Raw genomic sequence first — 27,742 nt, forward strand, 5'->3', positions numbered from 1 at the left:
TATTTTCTAAAATCTGGAGCCGAGACCCGCGCGGCCGCTCTCGGGGCCCGCCCCGCGCCCCTTCCCAGGGCGGGGGAGAGGCCGCAGCGCACTCGGGAGCGGGCGAGGGAATCCCTCTCCCTCCACGTCACCCGAAAGCGAGGAAACCCGCACTCGCGTCCTCTAACGCAAATGACCATCTTTGGCAACGTGCGCCAATGGAACAGACCAAGGGCGCTGGGCCCGGGGGGTGAGCGGGGGGCGCGGGAGGGCCGGGGCTGCCTCTGCGACCCCGAACCGTGCGGGCCGCCAGCTCCAGCCCGGGACACCACCTGGCTTCCTCTCGCGGAGTGCGCGGCTGGCGTCAGCGCGGCCGGGAGCCGAAGCCCGGAGGGGAGCGCTGCGCCGGCCTCCTCCCCTCCCGCACTTCTTCCTCCTCTCGGCCTCCTCTCCCCCGCCTCCTCGTGCGCTCCTCCCTCAAGGTGGAGTCTGGGGTTGACGTGAGTGAATCCACATGGTACAGGGCTGGAGAATAAAGAGTGTGGAGTTGAACTCGTGCCATTGTAGTGACTCATCTCGGGCAGAGCGCTAGGGCTCGGAGCGAACCAGCGAGCGAGCGAACGAGCCGCGCTCGGCGGGGACCGAAAGAGGGAGAGAGAGGCGCGGCCGGGCGAGGCGGGCCGGTCCTGGAGCGGGCGCCAGGGAAGGGGTGCAGGTCCGGACGCCGGAGCGGGGAGCGGGGCCGCGTCCCTCTCAGCGCCAGCTCAGCTTCAACCCCACGGGCCGCTGTTCCCCTGGCGCACTCGGGGCTGCGGGACAGGCGCACGCCGCTTTCTCCTAGTCAAGTGTCCGAGCCGCCCCGAAACTCCGGCGGCGAGTCGGCCACGGGAAGTTTATTCGCCGGCTCCTTTTCTAAAAGGAAGAAACAGAAGTTTGTCCCAGCGGACAGCGTTTCTTTCCGCCTTTTTGACCCTGTCTGAAATCGGGGGGGAGGGGGTCCCTGGGGCTGGCAGGCCAGGCTCGCCGGGCTCCCAGTCTTTTTTAATTTCCAATTTTTGGTTGGGCCGTGGGTCCCGGCTGAGCTCCGGCTGCGCGCGGGGGCGGGAGGGCGCGCGCAGGGGAGGGACCGAGAGACGCGCCGACTTTTTAGAGGGAGGGACCGGGTGGACAACTGTTCCCGCGGCGCTCGCAGAGCCGGAAAGAAGTGCCGTAAGAGGCGCTTGGGGGACGCATTTCTCGGGGTGTCGCCGCCTCCCTGTCCTCGCCCGCCGCGGAGGGGGAGAAACCCAGGAGCGAAGCTCAGAGCCCGCGGCGCGGCCGGCGGACGACCGAGCGCGCAGCAGTTGGTGCGCGGCCGCGGCGAGGGCGGGGGAAGAAAAACACCCTGTTTCCTCTCCGGCCCCCACCGCGGATCATGTACCAGGATTATCCCGGGAACTTTGACACCTCGTCCCGGGGCAGCAGCGGCTCTCCTGCGCACGCCGAGTCCTACCCCAGCGGCGGCGGCGGCCAGCAGGTAGGTGAGGGCCCCGGTGCACCTGGCGGCGCGGGCGGACCCCTGCCCTCCTCTCGCCGCCACTGCCTCTTTTGCTTTCTTTTCCTTTTCTTGGCGAGTAAATACCTACCGGCCACCGTTGTAAGTTCTGGATTTTCGTCCTGCCCTTCCCCCTGCCCTTTTAAACTAGGGGACTGGTGAGTGGGCTTGAAGAGACAACACCCTCCCCCCCATTATATTTTACCCAAACAAACTCCTGGAATTGTAGGCCCCCTACCAGGAGGCTGTTACCTCCTTCCAAGAACTACCCTCTCTCCCCACTCCCCCACCCCCCGCGCCTTCTCTCTGGGTGGTGGACAGACAAGAAAATCTTTGCACCCACTGGCACCTCTGGACATCCTGGGACCGTATTCCTTCGGGAAAGCCCTCTTCCCCTCCTCCCCGGTCTCCATCAGTCTTAGCTCCTTTCTGAAAGGGGTTGGGGACCCAGAAACATGGTTGGACTCCTTCAAGTAACTGGAGTGAGGGCGAGGGCTGCCGCTCTGGGAATCAGGTGCGAAGGTCAGGAGGGAAGAAGCCAGCCTTGATTGGCTCCTGCCGCCTGTGTGCCCCTGCTTGCCCGTCTCCGTCCGTCTTCTGTAAGGGTCGGGGGCGGTAGCCTGCACTGCCCCCCTCCCCCAGGAACGAAGGAGCACCTTGAGGGTCTGGGGGTACCTGGAGCAAGGAGGCCGGCAGAGAGAAGGGGGGGTCAGGTAGGGGAAGAGACATCACGTAGGCTCCTGGGTGGTTCTGGAAGCAGAAAACAACTTGTTTCTAAAGCAGCCGGACTGGTTTGCACTGGAGGGATTGTGCGTGTGATCTGTGTGTTTATAAATACCAGGAAGGTGCTGCTGGGGGTTGGGGGGGGGTGATGCTGATGGCGTGCCTGCCCTCTGCTGCAGCTCCTCCACCCTCTCTGTCTCGAGAGAGCTGGGTTAACGCAGACACAATACAACATGAAGCCCACCGTGGTCAGCATCTGTGGGGGTCTAGCAAAGTTGGCTGCAGCAAGAGATGCTCCCTAACGCAGTGTGGCCTTGGGCTCTAGAAGGGGCTGGGTGGGCTTCCAGGGAGGGGGTGGACTCAGCTGGAAAATATTATGGAACATGGGTCTCTTTTGGATCTGATGAGGGATCCCTTGTTCCAAAGTGATTCCCTGTATCTGGTGAGTCCCCAAAATGGCTTTTCTCTCTTCCCTCTGTCTCCCCTGGTGCTCCTATAAGCACCCACAGTAGACAGCCTAGTCTGTTCATTGAGCATCAAGGTGAGGAGTTTAAAATCCTAAAGTTGTTGATTATGTTTGCTTCCCAGTCCTGTTGGTGGTTTGTATTCAATGTAAACATTATGAGGCAGGCAATAGGTGGAAGTCTATACCCATTCCCTTCTTCTTCCCAGTCCACAAACCCCAAACGCCTGTCTCCTCCTCCCTGAAATCAGGAAGGGATCTTTTGATTTCTTCTCTGTTCTTTTCCCTAACGTGTCTTTGGCAGTGATCGTTGGAGTACTGCAATCTTACTGCCTGGCTTAGCACAGACCCTGGAGCTGGAGGGAAGTCAGACCGGACATTGGTGCCCCAACTGTATAATCTGTGTCACTAGGGCTTTGAGCTCAGGATCTGAGTGGAGGCAATTCCCTGTTTTGGAAGAAAATCAGACAGGAAACCAGAGCGAGGAAGAAGGAAGAGAACTCAGCCCAGCAGAGTGTAATAGGGCCTCATTACTGAAGCAAAAAGCAGCTGTTGGTTAATTCCTAGCATGCTGTAACACATGAGGATTTTGCAATTAGCAATAGCCAGTGCATGGGGCTCTCATATAGACGCCTGCCCATTCGGCCTGGCAGTGTGTGAAGCGCCTTTCAAACCAGAGGGATTGGCAAGGTAATGCTGATTTAGACAAGTTTCTTGGCCTGTCCGCTCCTTGGTCTGGTGGTGGTTGGGTGGGGGACGAGGAGGAACGGGGTGGATTTTTCCGTCATCGCTCCAACTGTGAACAAAATTGTTCTGTGGTCCTGAGGACTGACCTCAGAGGCTTTTGTCACAAGTCTGTGCTATGACCTTGCCCGATCTTGGGCTCAAGGTAACTTTACTACATACCAGATAAAACATGTAATCACTTTATTTCTCTCAGCTTCCTTCACTGGGAGACTTTCCGGGCAGTCAGTGGATGGGCCTTTCTCTTTTATGGCATCTCAGTGCACCCATCCGTATAAGACCGTTCTCTGGTTTTTCTTTGGGCAAGTGAATTTTGTTTTTTCAGGTCTCTCTTTTGGGGGTCCGATAGTCCTCATCAGTTTGCTGCCAGTTCTTCAACCCAGAGCTTTCCCTTCCCCTCTAGCTCCATGAAGCTGGATCTTAACACATGGCCATGAACTCCAGTGACTTCGGGGGGTGGAGGGGAGCAGACGACTCTTTGTTATAGCTTCTGTTCTTATATATGGCAGGAACTTGAGGCATGAAAAATATTTCCTGTTCCAGTTATAGTTTTAATCTCAAAGGTTGGTCATTGGTGATTTCATTTTGTCAGTAATCGTTGCACACACCTCCCCCTCTTGGATTTTTCTTTTTGCTGTTGTTTTCTCTCTCCTAACTTTCCTAGGAAAACATCTCCCAGATATATGCCCTGCCTGGCAGCTTGGCTATTACGGTTTCAGGGCCTTAGCATTACGCAATCCAGCCAGTTACACAAACATAGGTCATTTCATAACTTGTTTTCATCAGCTGGGCCCCCTTTTAATGAAAAAGCAAAACAAAAACAAGACCTAGAACTTTTCCAGGGCTGCTATTTGCTTCTCAGATAACTTATGAAAATAAATCAAGGGGAGTATTTCCTTTTTGGAATTAATGATACCAGACTAGCACTCTTCTTACTCAACCACCCCTTCCCAAGACAGACAGACAGACACACACACACACACACACACACACACACACACACACACACAAAATTCCCCAGAGTGAACTTTTGCCAACTGTACCAGACTGGGACATTCCTCACATCAAAGAACTTTTACCAGAAATGACTGTGATTCCCAAGTCAGCCTCAATCGTACCTCTCTAGTGCCCTCTACGGGAAATTTTTAGGAAAATTATCTTGGGAATGTATTTTTCCAGTCCCAGAGAGTGTTAAATTGGTGAGTTTGGAATTCTTAGGATGCTTTTTCTTTTTAATGAGGGACAAATAACTGCCACATATTGAACCGTGGTTAACTGGGAACTGCTTGACTTTGAGTTCCTTTTTTAGTTTTGTTCTAAATAAAACCTGTTTGAAAAAGGAATGCTTTTTTCTTTTCCTATTTTGATGTCTGTCTGTTCATTAGGGTGCCTTCACAATTTGTTCTAATTCCCAAGGCTTGTTTTCTTACGTGCTTGTATTAGGAGGGGGTTTGTTCACTTGGTGGGAACGTGGCAGGCACAGATTAAGGGTCTGAGTGCTTTTTTTCCCTTGATCTTACAGATGTTGTAGATTAGGATCAAACAGAATGTTATCCCAAGAATTTGTCTGTTCCGCTGATTCTTGATGGTGGAAGTCAGCTTCACTTTTTCATCAAAGGGAATGGGGTGAAATAGCAGTCATGCATTGTCTGAGTGGCATTTGAATTTTCCTATCCAAAACCTTGAGTGCATTTCCACTACCTTTTTCTGCATCTTATTATTCAAGGTGAGGGTAAAATTGGGAGACTTGTTTTTCTTTTCTATCTTAATACAAACACAGCAGAACTTATTCATCCAAATCACTGTCATCCCCTTCCTTGTTTTTTCCTTGAGGAGACCAAAAGCTTATCTGAATGCTGTGGCTATGCTCAGACTCAGAAAGGTTTTGCAGTACCCTCTCTTGCAATTGCCTTCAGCATAATCTTTTGAAAATCCTCCTGCTAACAAATCTTTGTCTTTTGAGGGGTGAATTTGCCATTGGAAATTACCAAAAGCCTCTTTGGAATGAAGTGTGACACACAAAGTCTGGGTGATCAGGGTGGGTCCAAAGTAGGGTGTGACCCGACGTCCTGCAGACCTCAGGATTCTACCTGGGAGAGTATGCCCACAACAAAGGACACCAAAGCAGGCACCTTTGCCGTCAATAACTTGGATTTTTTTTTTCACGTTTGTTAAATAGGAATAAAGATACTGGATGTGAGAATTAAGGAGACGAACGTTCTGGTCTATTCGTTTAAACAAAGAAAAAAATAGCATCATTACTTTGTGGATATGTCTCATCTGTGTTGTATGTTGCCACAGTTTTTCAAAATGATAGCAGCTGCCCTGATTGAGGCAAATGTATCTGTTCCAAACCCCATCTGGTAATTCTATCCCTTCTCCGCTCCCTGGGCCAAAGAGGGAAGGTGTAAGATTTTGCCTGGCCCACCTGGTCCCTCGGCCCTGTCCCTGTCCCGTGGCATTGAGACTTTCCTAGACTCACCTTCTTGTGGCTCTAAGGGAAGATGAGAGGACATGTTCTTTCCATGGAGTGCAGAGCTGCTGAGGAGCTGTGGGGGCTACAAAAGGGGCCTGCAGTAATAGTGGAGTGAATTCCCCGGTGCTTTGGAGAGGGACTTCTGGTCAGAAGAGCCCTGGCAGGGAAGCAGCTGGGAACCTGGGCGAGGGCTGCCTTCTCTTTCTGTTTCTTTTCTTCCCTGCAGCAGGCAGCCAGGTGTAGAGTAACTCTTTCAAGTGAACCCAGGAAAGCCTGGAGACTGAAGAGAGGCGAGTCATCTGAGAGAGCATTTGTATACTATAACACTCTGGGAAATCATGACATATTAGCAACAGTTTCCATAGTGACATAGTGGCATTTCTTCAGAGAGGAGTGAAAGGTCAGAGGTCAAAGTGATGTTCAACGAAGAACCTGTGAAGACTGGTTAAATTCCCTATGGAAGGCTTTGAGGAACAGCCCAGGTTCAGTAAAAATACAGAGCATTTGTGTTAAACGGGGCCCCAGTGGGGATGTGATGGGAAATGTGAGAGCATATGCCCTTATCCTTTGCTCTCCTCTGGAGCTAATCTTCTGGGATGTTGGAATTTTCCCTTTTCCATCTTGGGAATCTGAAGAAAGCATTCTTTAAGGGAGAGAACCCAGTCCTTTCCTAGATACACTCAATCATACCTGCTTGCCTGGTGAGGCAGGTCCCGGAGTCCACAGGGCTTCACGGCTTGAATACTTAATAACTCAGACAAGAATCCATCTGATGGAGAATTGCCTGGCTACGAGGCTGGGCCAAGAACCCCAACCCTGACTCCCATCTCACACACCACTTCTGCCCACTCAGGAGTCTCTGGGCTAAGTCCTTGGCCCCATCCAGGCCTGTAGGGGCCCAAACCCTAGTTTCAGTACCTACCAGCAAAAAGCCATGGATTCGGGGCTGACGCCAAGGCTCCGCCCTAGAGTCTCATGAGGCGGTTTTCCCGAATCAGCAACAATTGGGCTGGGGCACTTCTCTGACTTGCTGAAGTTTGGTGGCCCTAGAGGATCCGTGTTCTCAGCCGTCTTTCTTATTGGTAGCAGAAGGAGCACACACATACTTTCTAAGCAGCCTCACAGCACCCTCGCAACAGGGTGCAGCAGGGTGATGGGGGTTTCCACACCTGAAGACCACAAGGCTTTTGTAAGGGCTTGAACTTCGGCTTAGGGTCTGGAGATTTGAGCTGATGAGTGAGAGCCCATCTCCTCAGTTACCTGGGTTAGAGGAAAACGTCAGCTCTGATTTTTTGCTTTCTTATTTCCTGTCTGTATTCCTTTCCTTCCAACCTGAGCGTGAGAGATAAGAATGAACCTCTTGGACAAGGGTTGGCAAACTATGGCCTGAGTATTTTTCTAAATAAAATTCAGTGGAACACAGTCATGCCTACTTGTTGACACGTTATCTAGGGCTGCCTTGGCACTGCAGTGGCAGAATTGAGTTATAGCCAAGACTGTATAGCCCACAAAAACCTAAAATATTTGCTGCCTGACCCTTCACAGCAAAAGTTTGCTAGACTGTGCTCTAGGAGGTGGATGGGGACTACTGTATCCTTTTATAGGCATTCTTGCCCACCCAGAAGCTGACAGGGTGACATGGTTAAATATTTGGAGGCTTTGCCAGGCTGGAATGCTACACAGGCACTAGCATCTTCACTGTGTTCTCGAGGAGGACATATTGGCTGCAGAGCCCCCAGGAGCCAAGTGAGGTTCTGGGTTCCCTCGCGCCATCCCGTCACTCCCAGCACACTCCTGGCACTGCAGCAGGTCTGAAACTGCCCTGTAGCCCACAGCCGAGCGGCTCTGTCTTGGTTTGTGTTTAATGTTAACTTGTTCATAGAGAACCATGATTTATCTCCAGTGTGACATTTGGCTGATTCTCGGGTCTCTTGGCATAGAAGAATGCCAGGCTAACTTCTGGGACCACAAACTCCTAACTTCACCTCTTCTCTCCTACCCTAGTGTCTGAATAACACGTTTCTGAATAACATGTTGGGAGTTGAGACAAGGCCCATCTGCCAGATCTAATTGAAACTTGTGTGTGTCTCCCAGAGAGGCTCCTCTTGGAGACAAAAGCCTTCTTTATCAGAGCCCTGGGCCCCTCTGGGGATGGGACATTGTTTTCCTTGCAGTTTAGAGCCAGTGTATGATCCAGATGGCCTTACCTCCTGTCTGAAACAAGGTGTACATGCGTTTCAGAGGCAGTCATTACCTCCTGCCTGGTTTTTATTGCTGTCTTGTTTTGTCTAGACCAAGCCATTGCTGCAAGGAATCTGGCTGATGTATACCAGGGAGCACATACCATGGACCTGCCCTCCACAGCGGGTGGACCGGAGGGCCTGAGAGGGGCTAATAGGCATGCACTTATTCCCAAGGGATCTTAGTCTCTCAGCTTTGCTTCAGGGTTTCTGCTGGGTTCCCCAAGCCTTAAACGGGAACACTTTTATTTGTTGGAATGAGGAGTGACTTTCTTAGGTGCTTTCCTAAAAGGAAAGCTGACAGCTTCCCCATGGAGGAGGGGGTCATATTAAACCATTGTGCTGGATGCCTCAGGTGCATTTCAAACCCAGAACCTGGCTTGGGGAGAGAAATGGAATTTGAAAGTTGGGTGCTTCCCAGGAGTGGGAAGCTGGCACTTCTCCCCAGAGCCACCTGTGCAAAGTACACAGGCATATGTCATGGTGGTGGTCGGTGGTGATGACCTTCCATTTGTTTGAAGCAATGTTTCTCAGAATCTCCTCGGAGTTAAAAAAAAAAAAAAAAAAAAAAAAAAAAAGAAAACCTTATCAGATGCCTGCCCCAAACCAATTATTTTGGACTTTTAATGGTGAGGCTCTGACATTGGCGGTTTTTAACAAGCTCCTTGGAATATTCTGTGTAGCCAGGGTTGAGAACCACTGGCATGCTTTTATAGCCTGTGATTACAAGTAGCTACTCATTTAATCCTCATGACAGTACAGTGAGTGTGATGAGCATTCCCTTCACATCCATGGAATTGAGTCCTCTGAGCCCAGGGCAAAGCATTCAATGGCTAAGCCAGGCCTCAACTCCAAGCCTCCTGACCCTAAGTGCAGTGCTGACTCCGCCCCTCCCATCCAGCAGCCCAGGAGAAAAATAGCTGTCTGGGACGTGGTGCTTCTACACACACTCAGCCATGCCCGCTGTTCTCACGACTCTGCCTACTCACAGCCCAGCCCCAGTTGGCCATTTTTCCTCCTTGAAGATGATTTCCCACTTGGATGCTTTCCTGCTCACTGCACCCTTCCCTCCTCCACATGCACACACCTGCTGCTTTTCAGTCAGTGCATGATAAAAAGCCCACTTTTCTTTGCCTTCAGAAATGCAGCCCAGAATCTGTCACCCTGGGCCGTTCTCCTCACAGGATCCCAGCATCCATTGGACCGGGTAACTTTTCTCCAGAATCCCGGAACCCACTGCTCTGGCTGCTGTCCCCGATCCCAGAATGCATTGCGCTGGATAACTTTCCTCCAGAATCCCAGAACCCATTGCTCTGGGCAGCTCTCCTCCCGAATCCCAGAATGCATTGTGCTGGGTAACTTTCCTCCAGAATCCCGGAACCCATTGCTCTGGAAGCTGTCCTCCATCCCAGAATGCATTGCGTTGGGTAACTTTCCTCCAGAATCCCAGAACCCATTGCTCTGGGCAGCTCGCCTCCCAAATCCCAGAATGCATTGCGCTGGGTAACTTTCCTCCGGAATCCCAGAACCTATTGCTTTAGGCAGCTCTGCTCCCGAACCTCAGGATCCATTGCGCTGGGTAACTTTCCTCCGGGGTCCCAGAGTCCGTTGTGCTGGGCAGTTCTCTTCACTGAATGCTCTTGGCCTGAGTCCCCCGAGGCGGTCTGGGAGGTGATTCAGCTTGTTCTAACCATACAGACTGGGGTCAGGCAGATAGCAGGGAATTGAGCAAGACGGGGTCCCCGGCTATGTCAGCTACAGTGGGGTACTCTAAGCATTATTTACACAGCAGGAACCCCAATGTTGTGACAGGGCAAAGACAATCGTGCCAGCTTTGCTGCGAATGCTTCTATCCTGGTTGGTCTGATTGAACCGGCATAGGGTGGATACTACAGCATCCATGCTAATGATAGTGGGGTTCCATTCGGGGCCAGACAGATCTGTGGGACTTTCTTGGTGAGAGGGAAGGTCTGTAGGGGATGACCTGACACTCTGTCTGAGGGCAGTGGGGGTGGATAACCAGCACTTAGGGCTGCATTTTGAGGAAGAAAGAAGCAATGACAAAGGAGCTTATATATCACTGTGTTCAGGGGCTCTGGCCTCTTTTTCAGGCTGAACTGGGTTTGAATCCTGGCCCTGCTGCTTATTAGCAATGTGGCCTTGGATAAGTTACTTAATCTCACTAAGCCTAAATTTCTGTCCCTAAAATGGAGCTAATGGTCGTTCTTCCCTCAGAGGAAGAATTAATGAGATAATCTAGGTAAGACATAGTGTCTGACGTTTAGTAAGTGCCCAGGAAGGTTTAGCTATTGTCATAATTTCACCCGCTTTCCAAGTGGGGAAGAAACTACTTGGAGAAGCTTTATGTGGACACAAGAATCATCTGAAGATGAAGGTTCACCTGGGTTCCATTAGGGGGACTTTCCACAGAAAAGCTGGAAGTGGGGGGCTCTTCTCTCCTCCCTGCTTCTTCCACTTTCCAGTGGCTGCCTTGGAGAAAGGTCAAGACCAACTGCTAAGGAACATAGCCCATTTTAGTTTTTATGCTCTGTCATCATCTTATATTTTAAATAGAATGCTTCCTGCAGCATGTTCCAGAGAGCTCTGCAACGTGGTCTGGGCATAAATTAAGAGATGGGGAGAAAACTCTGTGCTAGCAGCCCCAGAGTTTCCCACAGAAACATCTGTGAACATAGATCAGTGCCTGTGTAGCTGTGTAGAGAGGCACACTCAGCCGGTCTGCCCCAAGCAAGATGCTGATGACAGGAAGGGAGGAGGGACAAGGACAGCAAGGGACGCCTGGCTGCAAATGCCGCTACTTGTTAGTCTCATGGTTTAGAGGGCATCTTTTCATGGACCTGGCTGTGCCCTGATGGGATCATAGCCCTGTCCAGAACCTCTTTGGAAAGTGACAAAAGCAGACACAGGATGCTTTCTTGGTGATCTTTGTTGGTCCAAAGCTACTGGTGTGCAAATCTCTTCAAGGTGTCCTGAGAAACAGTTGGTAGGTGACTCAGAGGCTTAAGAGACCCAGGTGCCACATCCTGCAGATGTATAGCCTGGAGAGCTGCCAAAAGGGCCTGCTGAGTGTGAGTGCTGGGGACCAGGTCTGTCTTGGAAATCATTTGGGATTTGACAGTATCCTTACTGAGCCACCTGGGGATGGAGTTCTCAGGACCCAGTCAGGGAGCAGCTCCGACGTGAAGCCCCAGGAATAGTTAAGATTCCCCGCTTGACTCTTGGATGCACAGGAATTATCCAGGCCCACCTGGGGTCTTGACCTTGCCCTCCAAACACTGACCTGCTCTGTGTTGGTTTTTGCCTCGGCTCTGTTCAGTTATCATTAAGTCTCCTGTTCAGCTTAGTATGTATTGGCTCAATTGTATTGTTTTCCTTATTTCAGAAATTCCGGGTAGATATGCCTGGCTCAGGCAGTGCCTTCATCCCTACCATCAATGCCATCACGACCAGCCAGGACCTGCAGTGGATGGTGCAGCCCACAGTGATCACCTCCATGTCCAACCCATACCCTCGCTCGCACCCCTACAGCCCCCTGCCGGGCCTGGCCTCTGTCCCTGGGCACATGGCCCTCCCAAGACCCGGCGTGATCAAGACAATTGGCACCACGGTGGGACGCAGGAGGAGAGATGAGCAGGTACAGCTCAGACCAGCGGAAAAGGGCCATGTCAGTGGCTGTCAGAGCCCCAGAAACACAAAACATTTTTCTGCAGACTGGTAGGGAGCAGGGTTAATGTTCTGAGAGCACGGGAGACAAGGGAATCAGGGGCTGAAGAGCATGTCATCCCCATCGCTGGAGGCAGAGCTGGGGAACCGAGAGTCAGGCTGGCTCCGTCATCTCGCTTGTGTCCCTTAGAATCTCTGAGTCTCACTGGGCATGGTGGCTCACACCTGTAATCCCAGCTCTTAGGGAGGCAGAGGTGGGAGGATAGCTTGAGCCTAGGAGTTCAAGACCTGCCTGGGCAATAGAGCAAGACCCCATTCTCCACAAAAAAGAAAGAAAGAAAAAAAGAATCTCTGAGTCTGTTTCTCAGCCACAAAATGGGGACCACAGTTCCTGCCAGCCAGGACTTAGCTAAAGATGGGAAGGACTATTACGACCTGCCCACAGCGGGATCCTTCTCTGATCCTTGGCAGAAGGGCCATGGGACAAGCAGCCAATGAACCCTGGCTGTGAGGTTTTTAGAATGAGCCCTTAGCTGGTCTAGTGCAGACCTCTGGGGTCAGGCTCTGGGCCGGTACTGCCCACATGACTTCCCATTCCTCCTCAGTGTTCCACCTCAGGGCAGGAGCACATTCCAAGACCTGGAATGCATGTTCCCGCAGTAACTCTGGCCTTAGGAGTCTGTTCAGCAGCGTGAGCTGACAGGGGAGGATGAGGCAGAGGAGGCGAGACATCATCCCTTTTCTCCTCAAGGGGATCAGCTTTGAGAAGGAATTAACCTGGCTGGGGAGGGAAGCCAGAAAATGGGGGCTGGTGCTCTGCTATTTAGGCAGCACCTACCCGGTACTCAAGAGGCTCACTGCCTGGATCAACAGTGAGGCAGGGCAGTGCCAGGTACCCTGGTCCTGGAAAGGGAAATCAGAATCATGCATAATTCCAGAAAGAATGGAATAAAGCCTTCAGAGAGCCCCATCTGTCCCCCATCTCAGATGATAACAAGCAAGGGCCAGACATACCTGCCTGTGGTCACTTCCAGTAAGTGGGGAAGTATGGGCTAGATCCCAGTTGGCTGGACCTCCTGTGAAGTGTTCCTTCTCCAAGGCTATGCCACCCTGAGCCCAGGGAAGGGAAAATACTTTAGCAGTGGAATCCCGTTTTCAAATGGAATGTTATCCTGGAAAACCATTCCAGTGACAGCATCAGAACGCTTGCCCATTTCAGCCGCTGTCCATCTTCACTCTGTGATCCCTGGGCCACAGTGTCACATGGTTCCCCATGGATCATGGTAGATCCAGACCCCAAGATACGTGGAATTACAGGGATCACCACTCCAGGAACTGTAGGCTTTCTCAGGAGCTCTGCTCCTCTGAGAACAGAGCTGGGTCTTGTATCCACTCCTTGCTGGTTTGTTCTGTTAACAGCAGAACCACAGTGCAGAGCCCCTTGGGGAGGCGTGTCTGCTACAATGTAATAGATTCAGTTGCATGTTTCGCTTCTGCTTCTGGAGCAAGTGGCCAGTATCCTCCTCACAGTTGCTTTCCATAATTGCAGTTGTAAATATTGCAGTAGCCATGCTTATCATGTCCTTCATAAATATGCTTCCTTCAGGGAGTCCAAGGTGCAAAGCCTTACAGTCATCGATGAGCTGGACTCTCCCCGGGCATAAGTGATCCTGAGTGAGAGCCAGGCTTGGCAGGGACTCTTTGGGGCTAGCAGGACCACAAAGCCTGAGGATGTGCTGAATGCTCTCCATTCTTTTTTTTTTTTTTTTTTTTTGGAGACAGTTCTGCTCTGTCTCCCAGGCGGGAGTGCAGTGGTGTAATCTTGGCTCACTGCAACCTCCACCACCCAGGTTCAAGCAATTCTCCTGCCTCAGCCTCCTAAGTAGCTGGGATTATAGGCATGCACCACCATGCCTGGCTAATTTTTTTGTACCTTTGATAGGGTTTGCCATGTTGGCCAGGCTGGTTCTTGAACTCCTGACCTCTGGTGATCAGCCTGCCTTGTCCTCTCAAAGTGCTGGGATTACAGGCATGAGCCACCATGCCTAGCCATGCTCTCCATTCTCTTCTGGGCCTACCTTACACCAAATTTAGAAATTAATATCCAGAAGGGACTTTGGAGACCATCTTTTCTCATTTCCCCTTTACACCCATTTTATAGATAAGGAAACTGAGACCCAGAGAGGCGAAGGGCTCTATTAGAGTCACACAGTGAGTTAGTGGCAGAGCCAGCACTGGAACCCACTTCTCCTGACCTGTGGTTTTCAGCCCTGTGGTTTTCCCACCACACCACCTAGGCGTGCCTCATACACTCTGTCTGGAGAATTTCCTTCCTTTTTTGAGAGGCAGGGAGAGAACAAGGAGCATTTGATCCCACATCAATTGGGAATTCACAAATCACCCGGCAGCTTTGAGGAAGCCTGGGCAGTAGCAGCCTAGAACCTTGGCTCTTTGGGTTCCCAGCCCTCAGGGCTTCACTCTGAAGCTTACTCCAGCCGTCCCCAACCTCCCCAAGCTGCCCCGCTAGGGAGGAGCCTGTCCCTGGAGCCAACCTGGTGCCTCATAGGCCTTGTCTGGAGCCCGCCTGGGAGGCTCCCTCTGTGCCCCGTGGCAGCGACGCTGAGCAGGTGGGGAGGAGAGGGGTGTGTGGCTTGTGGGTGGGTACGTGATGGTGCTGACACACTCAAGCTAGAACCATGTTGATCTCACTGGCCCTGATCACTTCCGATGTCGACAGCTCCCACGAGTTGCCCCACACCTCACCAGTCAGGGGAGAGACTTCTAGGTCAATCAGGAGGCCAAAAGTTGTCCAGAAGCAGCCAGGTGGGGAGGAAGGCTTGGAGTGGAGTCAAGGCCAGGCTCCTTCTTTTCTGCCTCTCATTAGCGAGGGATCTAGGGGGCTTCCTGGGCCTTACAGGGAGCCCTGGTGGCCCTTTCAGTGGTGAGCCCTAAACCCAGGCCTGCAGCAGTGCCATAAGGTTTTCTTGGCAACTCTGCTGGGCTCAAGTCAAGACAGGTTTAGGAGCAGCAAGCATCCAGGGCCTTGGCCAAGTGGCCTCATGACCTCAGCTGAGCCGTGGCCTCCCCTCTGTGTGACAGGCATGGGATTGCCCTCTCTGGTGCTGTGATGATTGTCCTCTCTTGGATGTTCAGAACATCACAGCAGCAGACCTCCAGGGTTAGAGGGAGCATCGTGGGACTCTGACTTGGTTTCAACCAGAACAGTGGCTCTTTCCTTTATGGGGTGACCCAAAGTCCAGGCAGTATCCCCCCATGGGACAAATTCTTCCTGCTCTGACAAAAGTAGCTTTGACTTTGCCCTCAGGTGTCCTGTGAGAGCTGACCCAAGTCTTATTCTCCTTGAGATCTTCTAAGCCTCCAGAATAGCACTAGGCACTTAGTAGGTGTACAGTCTGATGCACACCTTGATACCTTAGTAGGTATCAATGTCTGATAACTGAATGGGTGGTCTTTTCCTTAGCATTGCTTTCTGCTTTGGCCCACAGTCAGCTCCTTGTGTTACCTCTGCCCGAGAGAGGCATTGGGGTCACAGCTCTGCGAGGCTCTATGTAACCAGAGCATTGGCCCTGCTCAGTAGGGCCGAATTCATGCCCTCTCGCATGAGAGACAAGTTCCTAACCATCTCATTGGAAGAATGTAGACCCTAAGCTCTTTGCAGGGGAGTCTTCCTTTGCTTTTTTTTTTTTTTTTTTTTTTTTTGAGACGGAGTTTCACTCATGTTACCCAGGCTGGAGTGCAATGGCGCGATCTCGGCTCACCGCAACCTCCGCCTCCTGGGTTCAGGCAATTCTCCTGTCTCAGCCTCCTGAGTAGCTGGGATTACAGGCACGCACCACCATGCCCAGCTAATTTTTTGTATTTTTAGTAGAGACGGGGTTTCACCATGTTGACCAGGATGGCCTCGATCTCTTGACCTCATGATCCACCCGCCTCGGCCTCCCAAAGTGCTGGGATTACAGGCGTGAGCCACCGCGCCCGGCCCAAGTCTTCCTTTGTTTGGTTCGCAGATAAATCCTAAGCCCTTAGAACTGTATCTTGCACATGGAAGCAGGTGCCCACTTGTTGAGTGAACGGGTATGGTGGGCAGCAGGATTATACCTGCTGGGGGCTCCTCTTCCTTTTGCATGTCCTGTCCAACCTAACACTGCAGCAGGCATGTGGGGGAGTACTTGGGGTTGAACTGTGAGCAGCTGGCACCCTGGGAATGGCAGAGGAAATCGGGAGTTGAGTAGCACTCCTGGCCTTCCCAGCAGCAATATAACATTCCCCCTGGGTGGGTCTTACCTGTGTGGGGACTCCAGGCCCAGCTACTTAACCAAATAGGGATAATGAGGCTTGCAGAGCAGGCAAAGTGATGGGAGGAGTAATTAGCCAGGGTTTGGAAGAAGCTGCTTAAGTGGGTGGGGCCACGCCTGGCTGGCAGGAGCTGGAGGGGACTCTTGGAGAAGCATCCCCAGCTCCTTCTCTCTGGCCTGGGCACTGAATCAGGGCTGATGTGACAGGTGCTGCCATCATGCCAGGGCCAGCGAATCCCTGACCCTTGCTGTCCTGTTTAAACATGGACTTTAAACATGGACATCACCTTCTGGGGCAGATTCAGCTCAAAAGAGCCCTCCCAGGCAGCCAGACATCAGTGAGCTGCATGTTCTGGGGCCTCTGAGTCCAGCCATGCTCCTCTTACCCTTCTTCCTCCTCTCCCCATTTACAGAAGGGCTTCTTGCCTTACTTAAAATATAGTTTTTTAAAAAATGTTCCGAACCGTTGGCCCTGTTCTAATCATGATGCTCTGAACCATTGGTCCTGTTCTAATCATGATGCTCTGAACCATTGGCCCTGTTCTAATCATGATCGTTGGGTTTGGCCTCTAGCTGTCTCCTGAAGAGGAGGAGAAGCGTCGCATCCGGAGGGAGAGGAACAAGCTGGCTGCAGCCAAGTGCCGGAACCGACGCCGGGAGCTGACAGAGAAGCTGCAGGCGGTGAGGAACACCTCTGGGTGGGCTGGAGTGAGAGCCCCAGGGGTCCTGATCTCTCTCCTACAGCTGTCTGCTTACCCACAAGTACCCTACAGATGAGTCAGTGGAGATAGAGCTTTCCTTCCTTTGGACACATGGGTCAGCATTGTGCCAGTTGAAAAAAAGAGAGAGGGAGGCAGATGGCCTTTAGCACCAGCCAGGACCCAGAGGGAAGAAATGAACAACCTTCTGGGGGGAGTCTAGCCACTTTTTTTTCCCCAATGCCTGAGTGTTCTCTGCTCACGGACCTGTGGGGGCTTCTGGGTGAGGGATGGCAGAGGGTTTCAGAATCACAGGTCCCTGCGAGCCAGGGCAGATCCAGACCTGCCCCCTCCAGGGCTGCTTCCCAAGGTTCCAGCTACTCCCATGCCTGCTGCTATCAGGAGTGGCCTAGCCTGGCCTCAGCACTCTGGTTGGGCCAGGGGGAGGTCTTGATGGAGATGGGTCACGTGGCAGCCGAGTTGTATTTTCTTGGGGTTTTCTCATTTCCTTTATGGGCAGGCGGGTTCCCCGCCTCTATCATGAACTCAGCGCCATGGCAGCCGTGGCACTGCATGCTGCCCTTGTGAGTCACTCTCCCATGCTGCCTAATTGCCCAGGCCTGGGGGCCCATAGCCCTGCCCTTCCCTGTCTTAGGCTTGACCTGACCAACGTCACGTAACTCCCTTCAGAGCCTAGCCCTCCAGGAAGGGCTGTGTGCTGTGTGGAGGGCCCGAGCCAGGGTTGACTCTCCTGGGTGGAATGCTTTCAGAGTGTGGAGATGAGAGACTCTGTTGGTGGTCCTCACCATGACTGCCCAGGATGGGGCTTTGAAAACATCCCCCTCTCCTCACTTTTTTTTTTTTTAATTATAATTTTTTTGAGATGGAGTTTCATTCTCGTCACCCAGGCTGGGGTGCAGTGGCATGATCTCAGCTCACTGCAGCCTCTGCCTCTTGGGTTCAAGTGATTCTCCTTCCTCAACACCCCAATGGCTGGGATTACAGGTGCCTACCACCATGCCTGGCTAATTTTTTGTATTTTTAGTAGTAGAGACAGGGTTTCACCTATTGGCCAGGCTGGTCTCAAACTCCTGACCTCAGATCATCTGCCCGACCTCAGGTGATCCACCCACCTTGGCCTCCCAAAGTGCTGGGATCACAGGTGTGAGCCACTGTGCCCGGCCCATCCCCTCACTTCAGTTAATGTTCCCAGGTACCGTCTACCGGCTTAGGCTTGTTTCTGTACTGCAGCCCTCACGCTGGGGTGTTGAATGAATTGAATTGCCTGAATTCTGTGATGCCTGTAGTAATGTCCCTCAGAGTTGTGAGAGCCAGGGAGGATGAGTGGGAATTCTTTATTCCCAGGCAAGGCAGATCCGTAGTCCACTTCCTCAGCCAGCCCTCCCACCACTACCCTTTCTCTGGTTGGCACTTCAAGGAGCTGTGCCCCACGTGATGCTCCTTACCACCTGCCTGAGAATAGTCCTGCCCTCCGAGGCCCCTCTCCTTTCTTTCTGTCCTCCTAGAAGCCTCACACCCTACTCCCCTGCCTCCCCCGCCCTCTGGCCCAGCCACCCAGGCCCCTGAGCCACATCCTCCACAGGAAGCCTCTCATAAGCTCATGACGTTCATCAGACCCTTGAGACAGACGGAAACTTTTTTTCACTCCGGAATATGCTGTACTCTGCTTAACGAAGCCCTTGCCTCTACCTCCTCACTGATGAACAGGCATCCATGTTAGGGAAAACAGGGGGAGGCTGCTGACACACACTCTCTCCCCTCCCACAGAGGCCCCTCCACGTGCATTTGCTCACTTCTGCTTCTCTGGCTGGGGATGAAAGAAGTGGGGTGAGGTCCTCGCAGGGTGGCCATGGCGTCCTCACAGGCCCTCTCAGGCTGTCACATTACTTCTGTGTCAAGCATGGTGGCTGTACCGAATGTTCTCTGAGGGTTCTGGGAGTCCTGAAATGCGCTTAAGAAAGTAGAGCAAAAGACTGGGGGTGGTGGCTCACGTCCGTAATCCCAGCACTTTGGGAGGCTGAGGTGGGTGGCTCACCTGAGGTCAGGAGTTCAAGATTAGCCTGGCCAACGTGGTGAAGCCCGATCTCTACTAAAAATACAAAATTAGCCAGGTATAGTGGCGGGCGCCTGTAGTCCCAGCTACTATGAAGGCAGAGACAGGAGAATAGCTCGAACCCAGGAGGCAGAGGCTGCAGTGAGCAAGATCATGCCACTGCACTCCATCCTAGGCAAGACAGAGTGATACTCTGTCTCAAAAAAGGAAAAAAAAAAAAAAAAAAAAGAAAGAAATTGGAGCCAAAAAAGGGAGGAGAGGCTATGATGATCTCACAGGGATTTGCTGAGCACTTATTAGAAGCCAGGCACTGTTCTAGGCACTGGGGTTACAGGAGCGTGCGTGACACAGTCTCCACTCTCTTGCAGCCTTGAGCTTAGCGTGGATCCATCCACAGCTGGGCTGGCATGGGGTTGGGAGGAAGACAAGACGAGGGCTGTGCAGAGCTGCGTTCCATGCCCCTTCTCCATGCAGATCTCTGCAGTACTCACCCCTCGGGTACCAGGAGGCAGTCCTGGCCCCAAGGCTGTAGAACATAGTAGTAGCACATAGATTCTGGAGTCAGATACAATGGGAATCCAATCTGGGCTACCCCACCTGCTAGCTCTATGACTCTGGAAAATTAACACAACCCCTTTGAACCTCATTTTCCTCCTCTGCAAAATGGGGTGATGGTAACATCTTCTTCCAAAAACTGCCGGAAGATTGAATGAGGTCACCTATGAAATGCTTAACCCAGTGCCTCGCACACAGTAGGTGCTGCATTATGGCAGCTGCAGTTGTTACCGTGCCCCCTCTCGAAGCTAACTCTCCTTCTTTGGAAATGAATCTTGAGCCTCCAGGTGACTCAGACCAGTGGCATCTGTGGTTAGGTGTGTGAGCCTGTGCTCTCACAGTGTCTGAGGACATTACTGGTATTCTCTTTCCTGCCTAGATTGGAACTGCCCCCCAGCAGGGTCCCTGGCAGGTTGCTGTCCCTCACATCCCTTTCTTTCCCTGGCAGGAGACAGAGGAGCTGGAGGAGGAGAAGTCGGGCCTGCAGAAGGAGATCGCTGAGCTGCAGAAGGAGAAGGAGAAGCTGGAGTTCATGTTGGTGGCTCACGGCCCCGTGTGCAAGATCAGCCCTGAGGAGCGCCGATCGCCCCCAGCCCCCGGGCTGCCACCCATGCGCAGTGGGGGTGGTGTGGTGGGCGCTGTGGTGGTGAAGCAGGAGCCCCTGGAAGAGGACAGCCCCTCGTCCTCATCGGCGGGGCTGGACAAGGCCCAGCGCTCTGTCATCAAGCCCATCAGCATTGCTGGGGGCTTCTATGGTGAAGAGCCCCTGCACACCCCCATCGTGGTGACCTCCACGCCTGCTGTCACTCCAGGCACCTCAAACCTCGTCTTCACTTACCCTAGCGTCCTGGAGCAGGAGTCGCCCGCGTCGCCCTCCGAGTCCTGCTCCAAGGCTCACCGCAGAAGCAGTAGCAGTGGGGACCAGTCATCAGACTCCTTGAACTCCCCCACTCTGCTGGCTCTGTAACCCAGTGCACCTTCCTCCCCAGCTTGGGAGGGGGTCCTCCTCGCTCCTCCTTCCCAGGGACCAGCACCTTCAAGCGCTCCAGGGCCGTGAGGGCAAGAGGGGGACCTGCCATGGAGCTTCCTGGCTCTGGGGGATCCAGGTGGGACTTGGCAGTGAGTATTGGAAGACTTGGGTTGATCTCTTGGAAGCCATGGGACCTCCTCCCTCATTCATCTTGCAAGCAAATCCTGTTTCTTGAAAAGCCTTGGAGAACTCGGTTTGGTGGACTTGGACATCTCTCTGGCTTCTGAAGAGCCTGAAGCTGGCCTGGACCATTCCTGTCCCTTTGTTACCACACTGTCTCTGGAGTGATGGTGTCCTTTCCTGCCCCACCACGCATGCTCAGTGCCTTTTGGTTTCACCTTCCCTCGACTTGCCCCTTCCCTCCCCAGTGTCAGTTTCAGTCCCTCTTGGTTTTTATCAAATTCACCATGACATTTCATCTGGGTGGTCTGAATATTAAAGCTCTTCATTTCTGGAGACGGGGCAGCAGGTGACTCTTCTGCTGGGGCTGACTTGTCCAGAAGGGGACAAAGTGCAATACAGAACCTTCCCTACCCTGGTGCTTCCATCTCCAGAACCCCAGCAGGGCTCCCTGAGCTCTCAAGGAGATGCTGCCATCACGGGGAGGCTCAGAGGACCCTTCCTGCCCACCTTCGGAGACGGCTTCTGGAGGAGTGGCTTGGCCAGAAGACAGGGTGTGAGTGAGACAGTGGGGTACAGGTTGCGTTTGCCAAATGCCTAATTACCAGGCCAGGAATAGTGCCAACAAAGCCACACAGGTGTCCTAGCCAGCTTCCCTTCACCTGGTGTCTTGAGTAGGGCGTCTCCTGTAATTACTGCCTTGCCATTCTGCCCCGGACCCTTCTCTTCAGACCAGGGAGGCACCCCTCCCTAGGAGCTGTACATTATACTCCAAGTCCCTGCCTGGTTCTGCCTCCCTCCCACCCTGGCTCTCAGGGTGACGCCACCCACAGAGATTTAATGAGCATGGGCCTGGACCTTCCCCAGATTGCTGCCAGGCAGCCCCTCCCCAAGCCTCAAAGGAGCATTTGCCGTGGATGGAGAAGCAGGGGAGGGAGGCGGGAGGCTGTCACTGGAGTGGCATCTGCAGTGGCATCTGCAGGAGCCACTGCCCCAACACCCGCTCAGCTCAGCCTGCCCTGGCTGCTCGCCTCACCGCAGGGCGCCGGGCCTGTCCTGCCCTCTGTGGTCATCTTCCACCTGCTGGCTCAAGTGCTTTCTCTTTTACACTCCCCTGCCCCTACCCCAGTGTGCTCTTCTGGCCCAGGCAGCGAGCAAGCTGTGAGCAGCTGTGCTGAGCTGTCGCTGTCGCTGTGGCTCATGTGCTGTTCCTGGTTGTCTGTGGAATCTTTCCGGCTGCTGGAATTGGAAATAGGATGCTTTGCTTTTGACTGCGGGAGAGCCGTCCCCTTTCACAGGGTTGGGGAAGGGTCCCCCTGACCTCCAGCAGGAGCACAGCTCAGTGGGGTCCCTGCCACCCAGCTCTCTGAGCCTTTTCTCCCCAGAGTATGACTCCTGCCGTTTCTGGTCCAGCAGGGCCTTGACAGGAGTCGGGGGAGTAGCTCCTGGCCAGAACCGGCCTCTGCGGGGCTTGTGCTCTGGGGATTCAGCTCTAGAGATCACGGTATCCTCATTTGAAAGATAGACTAATTAATTAAGTTCCTCTGTGGAGAAAGCAGTGACACGTTCACACAGCTGCTCCCTCGCACGTGGAGTCCACGCATGCTGGTCATTATTTCATGAACATTACCTGCTTCCATGCAGTAGACATACGGAGCAGAACATCTGTACACTTAAAGTACATGGCCCAGTAGGACTGGAAGTGATGTGTACAAGTGATGCAGAAAGCAGAGTTTCAAAGAAAAAGGATTTTGTTCAAATACTTCAGAAATGTTATTCCTGTATCCCTTGGCTGTGATGCTCCCCCTCCAGGTTTCCCAGGGACTCTGGGAGGGACCCTTCTAAGAAGCTTGGGCAGTTGGGTTTCTGGCTTCAGATTAATCGAAGCAGCAGAATGAGCCAGGAGTAGCAGGAGATGGGCAAAGAAAACTGGGGTGCTCTCAGTTCTCACAGGTGTAATCATCTCAAGTGGTATTTGTAGCCAAGTGGGAGCTATTTTCTTTTTTGTGCATATAGGTATTTCTTAAATGAAGCTGCTTTCTTGTCTTTTGTTTCTAAAAGCTCCCTTACTCCCCACTTTGCACAGCAAAGATCCCAGTGCAGGTCGCAGCCTGATTTGTGGCCAGGCTGGACAAATTCCTGAGACACAGCTTGGCTTCAGTTCAGATTTCAAGCTGTGTTGGTGTCGGGACCAGCAGAAGGCAAAGCACCAGCCAACCCACAGGACTGTAAGGGGCCTCTGAGCTACGTTCCCTCTGAAGACCCCCAGGCTTTGTTGTAGGAGGTTGTTTGGCTTCCCCAAAGCCAGAGGTGATTTGATTTGGGGAAGACTGAATATTCACATCTAAGTTAGCATATCCTGAGTTTACTTCCTTATGGCTTGCCCTCTCAGTTCTCTCTCATACACACACACACACACCGTTGCTTCAGAATCAGCAGTCACCTCCGTGGCTCCAGCTATGGAAGAGCTGCAGTGGGGCTGTCTTTGTGCTTGGGTTAGGAACTTCCGTGCTTCCCATGGCCCCACTCTAGAGGCAGCTGATGTGGACTCCGGTTGAGCTGCAGGCAGATCTGGGAGGGCACATGGCAGGTACTCTTTGGTCAGCTCGTGTAAAACACACTGTCCTCTTGACCTGGCCAGTCTTTCTGGGAATAGTACTCTCCCTGGCCAGGTGAATGTGGAAGCTGCTGACACAGGAAGGAGAGGAGATCCCAGCTGAGACTTAGGAAATTGCTGCAGCCGGCTCCAAGCAGATAATTCACTGGGTAGGTTTTCAGAAAGTCAAACATCATTCTGCCTGTGTTGGGGGCCAGGTGTGTCGCACAAGCATCTCAAAGTCAAGAGCCACCTGGGGCTGCTGCTTCTCTTTCTCAGGCTTTGGGGAAAGGAGTCTCCCTCTGCTCTAGCTTGATTCCAAGTGTGAGGGTGGTTGAACTCTCTGAAGCACTGGGACTTTTTTTCTCTCTTTTCCTTGACGGACCAACAGTGCAAATGCAATATCACCATTTAACTTTCGGGTTGATTTCCTTCCCTGATCAGACATCTTTGTGCCCCCTTTAGGAAGGAAAATAATATACTTACTATGTGCCAGGCACTGTGTTAGGAGCTTTTATATATATCCTCTTTAGGATGAGACTAAGGGATGAGGACATCTCTTTGTAAAAGGCCCCTAAGTAATGGATAAACAGCAACACTCGGAGGTGAGAGCTGCCGTCAATCTCATGTTTGTTCTCAAGGACTTACCCCTACAATATTCTCCCACCTCCATACTTCTACCCCACCATGTGCTCCTGTGCACTCCCCTGATGGTCCGAGGGGTAACCCGAGTCCTTAGAGAATTTGGGGACCAATAGGATATGTGGTGTGTAGAGCTTTCTTTTAAAAACTTAAGGGGTCTTTGCTACCTTCTGCTTGTTGAGTTGTTTTGGCATTCATCTTAAAAGCCAGCATCTCACTATTTATTGACAGGTTGGGCTGTGTGTGTGTGCGCATGTGTGTGTACATTTCCAGGCGTGCCCATGTCCTGTAGCTTTTTAAAAGGAAACCCAGTCATCCCACTACGAATCTGGCATCTTCTTACGCTTCTAGTGTTTTGACCATACATCAACCAAGGGGTTTAATTTATCCAATGCTTGATGACATGTTCAGGAGGGCAGATCGAATTTTGAGAGGGTTATGGGAAAGGGAGGGGGAGAAGAAATGGACATTTATTTTATTATTTATTTTAAATGTTTACATCTTCTTTATGTTGTATCAAGCCTGAATAGAAACTGATAGCATTAAAATCCTCCGTTCCTCTCTCTCTTCTCGCTTCCTTTTTTTAAAAATTTAGGATAATGTATTTTTGTTTCTAAAGTGATTTGTGACTTGTGCTGTGTAAACTGTATAAAAAGGTTCTATTTTTAAATGTGGGTTGTCATTCCTCTGGGGACAGTGGTCGCTAAGACATGTACATTGTAAGAGAACACAGTGGAAGATCCTGTCCTGATCCTCAAAAATTACTTCTCTGTATGATTAAAAGTTTATTCCATTTATTTTAGTTTGCGTTTACTTGATTTCCAGGAAGAAAACATTTGATTTTGTATAAAGAGTAGGGTATCAGGGTGTCTTTTCTGCCGTGGGAGATGTGTATATATATATATAGCATTTTGGTGTATAGTAGAAAATAAGCTTTGCGCATCTGTATTTGAGATACATCAATGACGTGGAGTGAAGTCAGCTGTAAGACCCTGGAGAGAAACAAGTTGTACATGGTTCGTGTAGCTCTATGGGGAATTTAATTACCTTTCTGGGCACCTTTTTCTTTTTTAAAGCAATGGTGACATGGTCCCATTGGAGTCTCCTAAATAGACCTTCCAGGCAGAACCGCAAGCTCAAAAATCTGTGTAGTTTTGAAAATTGAGGAGTAGCTCTGTTCGGAAGCCTTTCTGGTGGTGTGCTGTTGCTGTTGTTACTTTGTTGTTTTACTGTATGTAATATGAGCCTACAGTATTTGCACTAAAGAAAGCTTGTTAGAAAAAGCTTGCTGCTATGGAAGAAAGAACATATTAAAACTTCTTTCCTTTGCGATTTTTTGGGGGGTGGGGGGTTGGCTTTTCCACTTTCAGTTGAGTAGCATTTTGTAGAATAAAATGAATTAAGATTGAAGAGCCTCTGATGGTTGGTTTATTCTGTCTTCCCATCTCTCCTTTTTCTTCTGTTCCTCTCTACCTTTGGCCCTCATGAGTAAAGTTGGTTTTACTTCTGGTGGGGGTGGCAGGGGGGCTGGGGGAGCTGGGAACTTCTTTCTGCTTGCTTAGAATCTCTTTCTGCAAAACTGTGAGGTGGGCTTCTGGGAGGACATCAGGGCATCTCTGCCTCCCCCTTTCACTTTTCTTTTTTTCCCTTTTGACCCCCTCCCAATCCCTCCCAATCCTGTTTCCTTCTCAGGGCCTAATTCTCAGCCATGCCAACTCTTGCCAAGCTATGAGCCAATAAAAGTATAAGGTACTATCCCTTCCTTGGGGTATTTTGTTTGAACAGGTTGACTCTGGAAACCCGGAAATCTTCAAAGAACCAATTAAGTGTATGGCTAAGGGTGTCAGGGTGGTCAGATGAGATCACATGCAGGAAAGGGTTCAGAAAACCATGCAAATATGTTGGATGATCACATCTCTGGACTTCTTTTTTTGAAAAGTCACAGGTTGTTAGGTGTTGCGCACTTAAAAGTGTCAGCTCAGGCCCTGTTATCCTGTAGACCAGGAATCCCAGGGTGACCGGGGAACATCTGCTCTGAGGGGCTCTTTCCTTGTAGTGTGAATGATAGGGGTGAAATCCTGTCATGAGTTCAGGCCCATGGTGGCTGGCAGCTGGTTGAGACATAGCCCAAGAAATTATACCACCTGCTCCAATATGCTTTAATATTTTATTTTATTTTGAGATAAGTTTTCACTCTGTCACCCAGGGTGGCATGCAGTGGCACAACCATGGCTCCCTGCAGACTTAACTTCCCAGGCTCAGGTGATCCTCTCACCTCAGCCCTTGAGTAACTGGGACTATGGGCATGCGCCACCAGGCCTGGCTCATTTTTGTATATTTTGTAGAGATAGGGTTTCACCATGTTGCCCAGGCAAGTCTCGAACTCCTGGACTCAAGCAATCTTCCTGCCTCAGCCTCCAAAATGCTGGGATTACAGGCGTGAACCACCATGTCCAGCCTCCCACATGCTTTAGACAAGCTCAGTGTACAGGCCTCGTTCTCTGGAGACACCAAGATCACTGAACTGGGAGTAAGAGTGACCCTAAATTCTAGGCCTGCCCCCACTACTCACTGGCTATTGAGGTTGGAGACAGCCATTTAATCCCTCTGACCCTTAGTTTCCTGATCGGTAAAGGAACAGGGTCATGATAATATTCTAAGAGTACCCTAGAATAACAATATGTCTTCCTTTTCCTTTATTTATTTTTTGAGATGGAGTCTTGCTCTGTCACCCAGTTTGGAGTGCAACAGCATGATCTCAGCTCACTGCAACCTCCGCCTCTTGGGTTCAACCGATTCTCCTGCCTCAGCCTCCCGAGTAGCTGGGAGCCAAGATCGTACCATTGCACTCCAGCCTGGACAACAAGAGTGAAACTCTTGTCAAAAAAACAAAACAAAAAAACAGAGGGCTGGATGGAGTTATCCTAACAGTTCACAGTACACAGCACAGGTGTGTGCCACCACACCTGGCTAACTTTTGTAATTTTAGTAAAGATGGGGTTTCACCATGTTGGCCAGGCTTGTCTTGAGCTCCTGACCTCAAGTGATCCACCCGCCTCTGCCACTCATAGTGCTGAGATTACAGGCATGAACCTCCACACCTGGCCTCCTTTTCCTTTTACATGAGCCAGGGGCATTAGGGAATAGGGCCACTCAGAGTCATAGCACTGGGCCTTGTAATGACCTCTTCTGCCTGAGTGGACGAGGAAACGGAAGGAATCTGGAGGGTTTCAGTGCTACCTGTACTTCCTTGAGTAAGTGGTGTGCCTCCTTGTGGTCTACATGCCGAGGAGGCAGATGCTCAGGAGGTCCACATCCAGCTTCTCTGGGCTTTGGGGATGAAGTTGTCAAGAGAGACGCATGTGCTCATGCTTTGATGCATGGCTTTCATGCCTAGGCCCTTCCATAATGTTCTTCATCTTCAAAATCCACTGTTTATTTAAATTCCCATCTCTTCACCCATATGGCAATCAGAGAGGTTGATGACTGACAGTGACTTATTAGATGGAGTCAGAAGCTTCTCTGCGCAGCTGTAAATGCCTCCAAAGCATCCAGACAGTTTTTCAGTCTTTTACGGAAAGAAACAGTAAGGGACAACCTCCCCTGGGTTCTCAACCTAAGACAATCTGTTGGGGGAATATTGCAGTCACCTGTCATTCTATGCTGCCTCAGCCCAAACCAGTTCAGTGGGCTGGGGTATGGTTAACTCTTGATGACATTTCCCGCAAATGTGCAGTTTCGAGGATGAAGCACAGTCTGCTTCCTCAGGAAAGCTGTCTTGGTGAGGGAGCCCTGGGACAATCCCCTTTTGCTGGACCTAGAGTTCCCCAAGTGAACACAACTTTGTCTCCAGGCTTTTCTGTATTCA

At 51.5% G+C, this 27,742-nt stretch overlaps 1 protein-coding gene across 2 annotated transcripts; it reads left to right on the plus strand.

The window, feature by feature from the left end:
* On the plus strand, window positions 1–25,284 carry FOSL2 (FOS like 2, AP-1 transcription factor subunit). Of its 2 annotated transcripts, none has more exons than XM_032301367.1 (4): window positions 1–1,495; window positions 11,563–11,814; window positions 16,733–16,840; window positions 19,935–25,284. In XM_032301367.1, the coding sequence occupies exons 1-4, from the start codon at window positions 1,394–1,396 to the stop codon at window positions 20,451–20,453; spliced, it is 981 nt and encodes a 326-aa protein (XP_032157258.1). In that variant the 5' UTR covers window positions 1–1,393; the 3' UTR covers window positions 20,454–25,284. The 2 variants fall into 2 exon arrangements, with proteins under 2 accessions (XP_032157258.1, XP_032157259.1); XM_032301368.1 differs by lacking the exon at window positions 1–1,495 and adding an exon at window positions 2,301–3,389.
* Window positions 25,285–27,742: the final 2,458 nt, after the last annotated feature.

The sequence above is a fragment of the Sapajus apella genome, unplaced genomic scaffold (genome assembly GCF_009761245.1).
Source record: "Sapajus apella isolate SASKATOON/1434 unplaced genomic scaffold, GSC_monkey_1.0 scaffold44, whole genome shotgun sequence".
Classification (NCBI taxonomy): domain Eukaryota; kingdom Metazoa; phylum Chordata; class Mammalia; order Primates; family Cebidae; genus Sapajus; species Sapajus apella.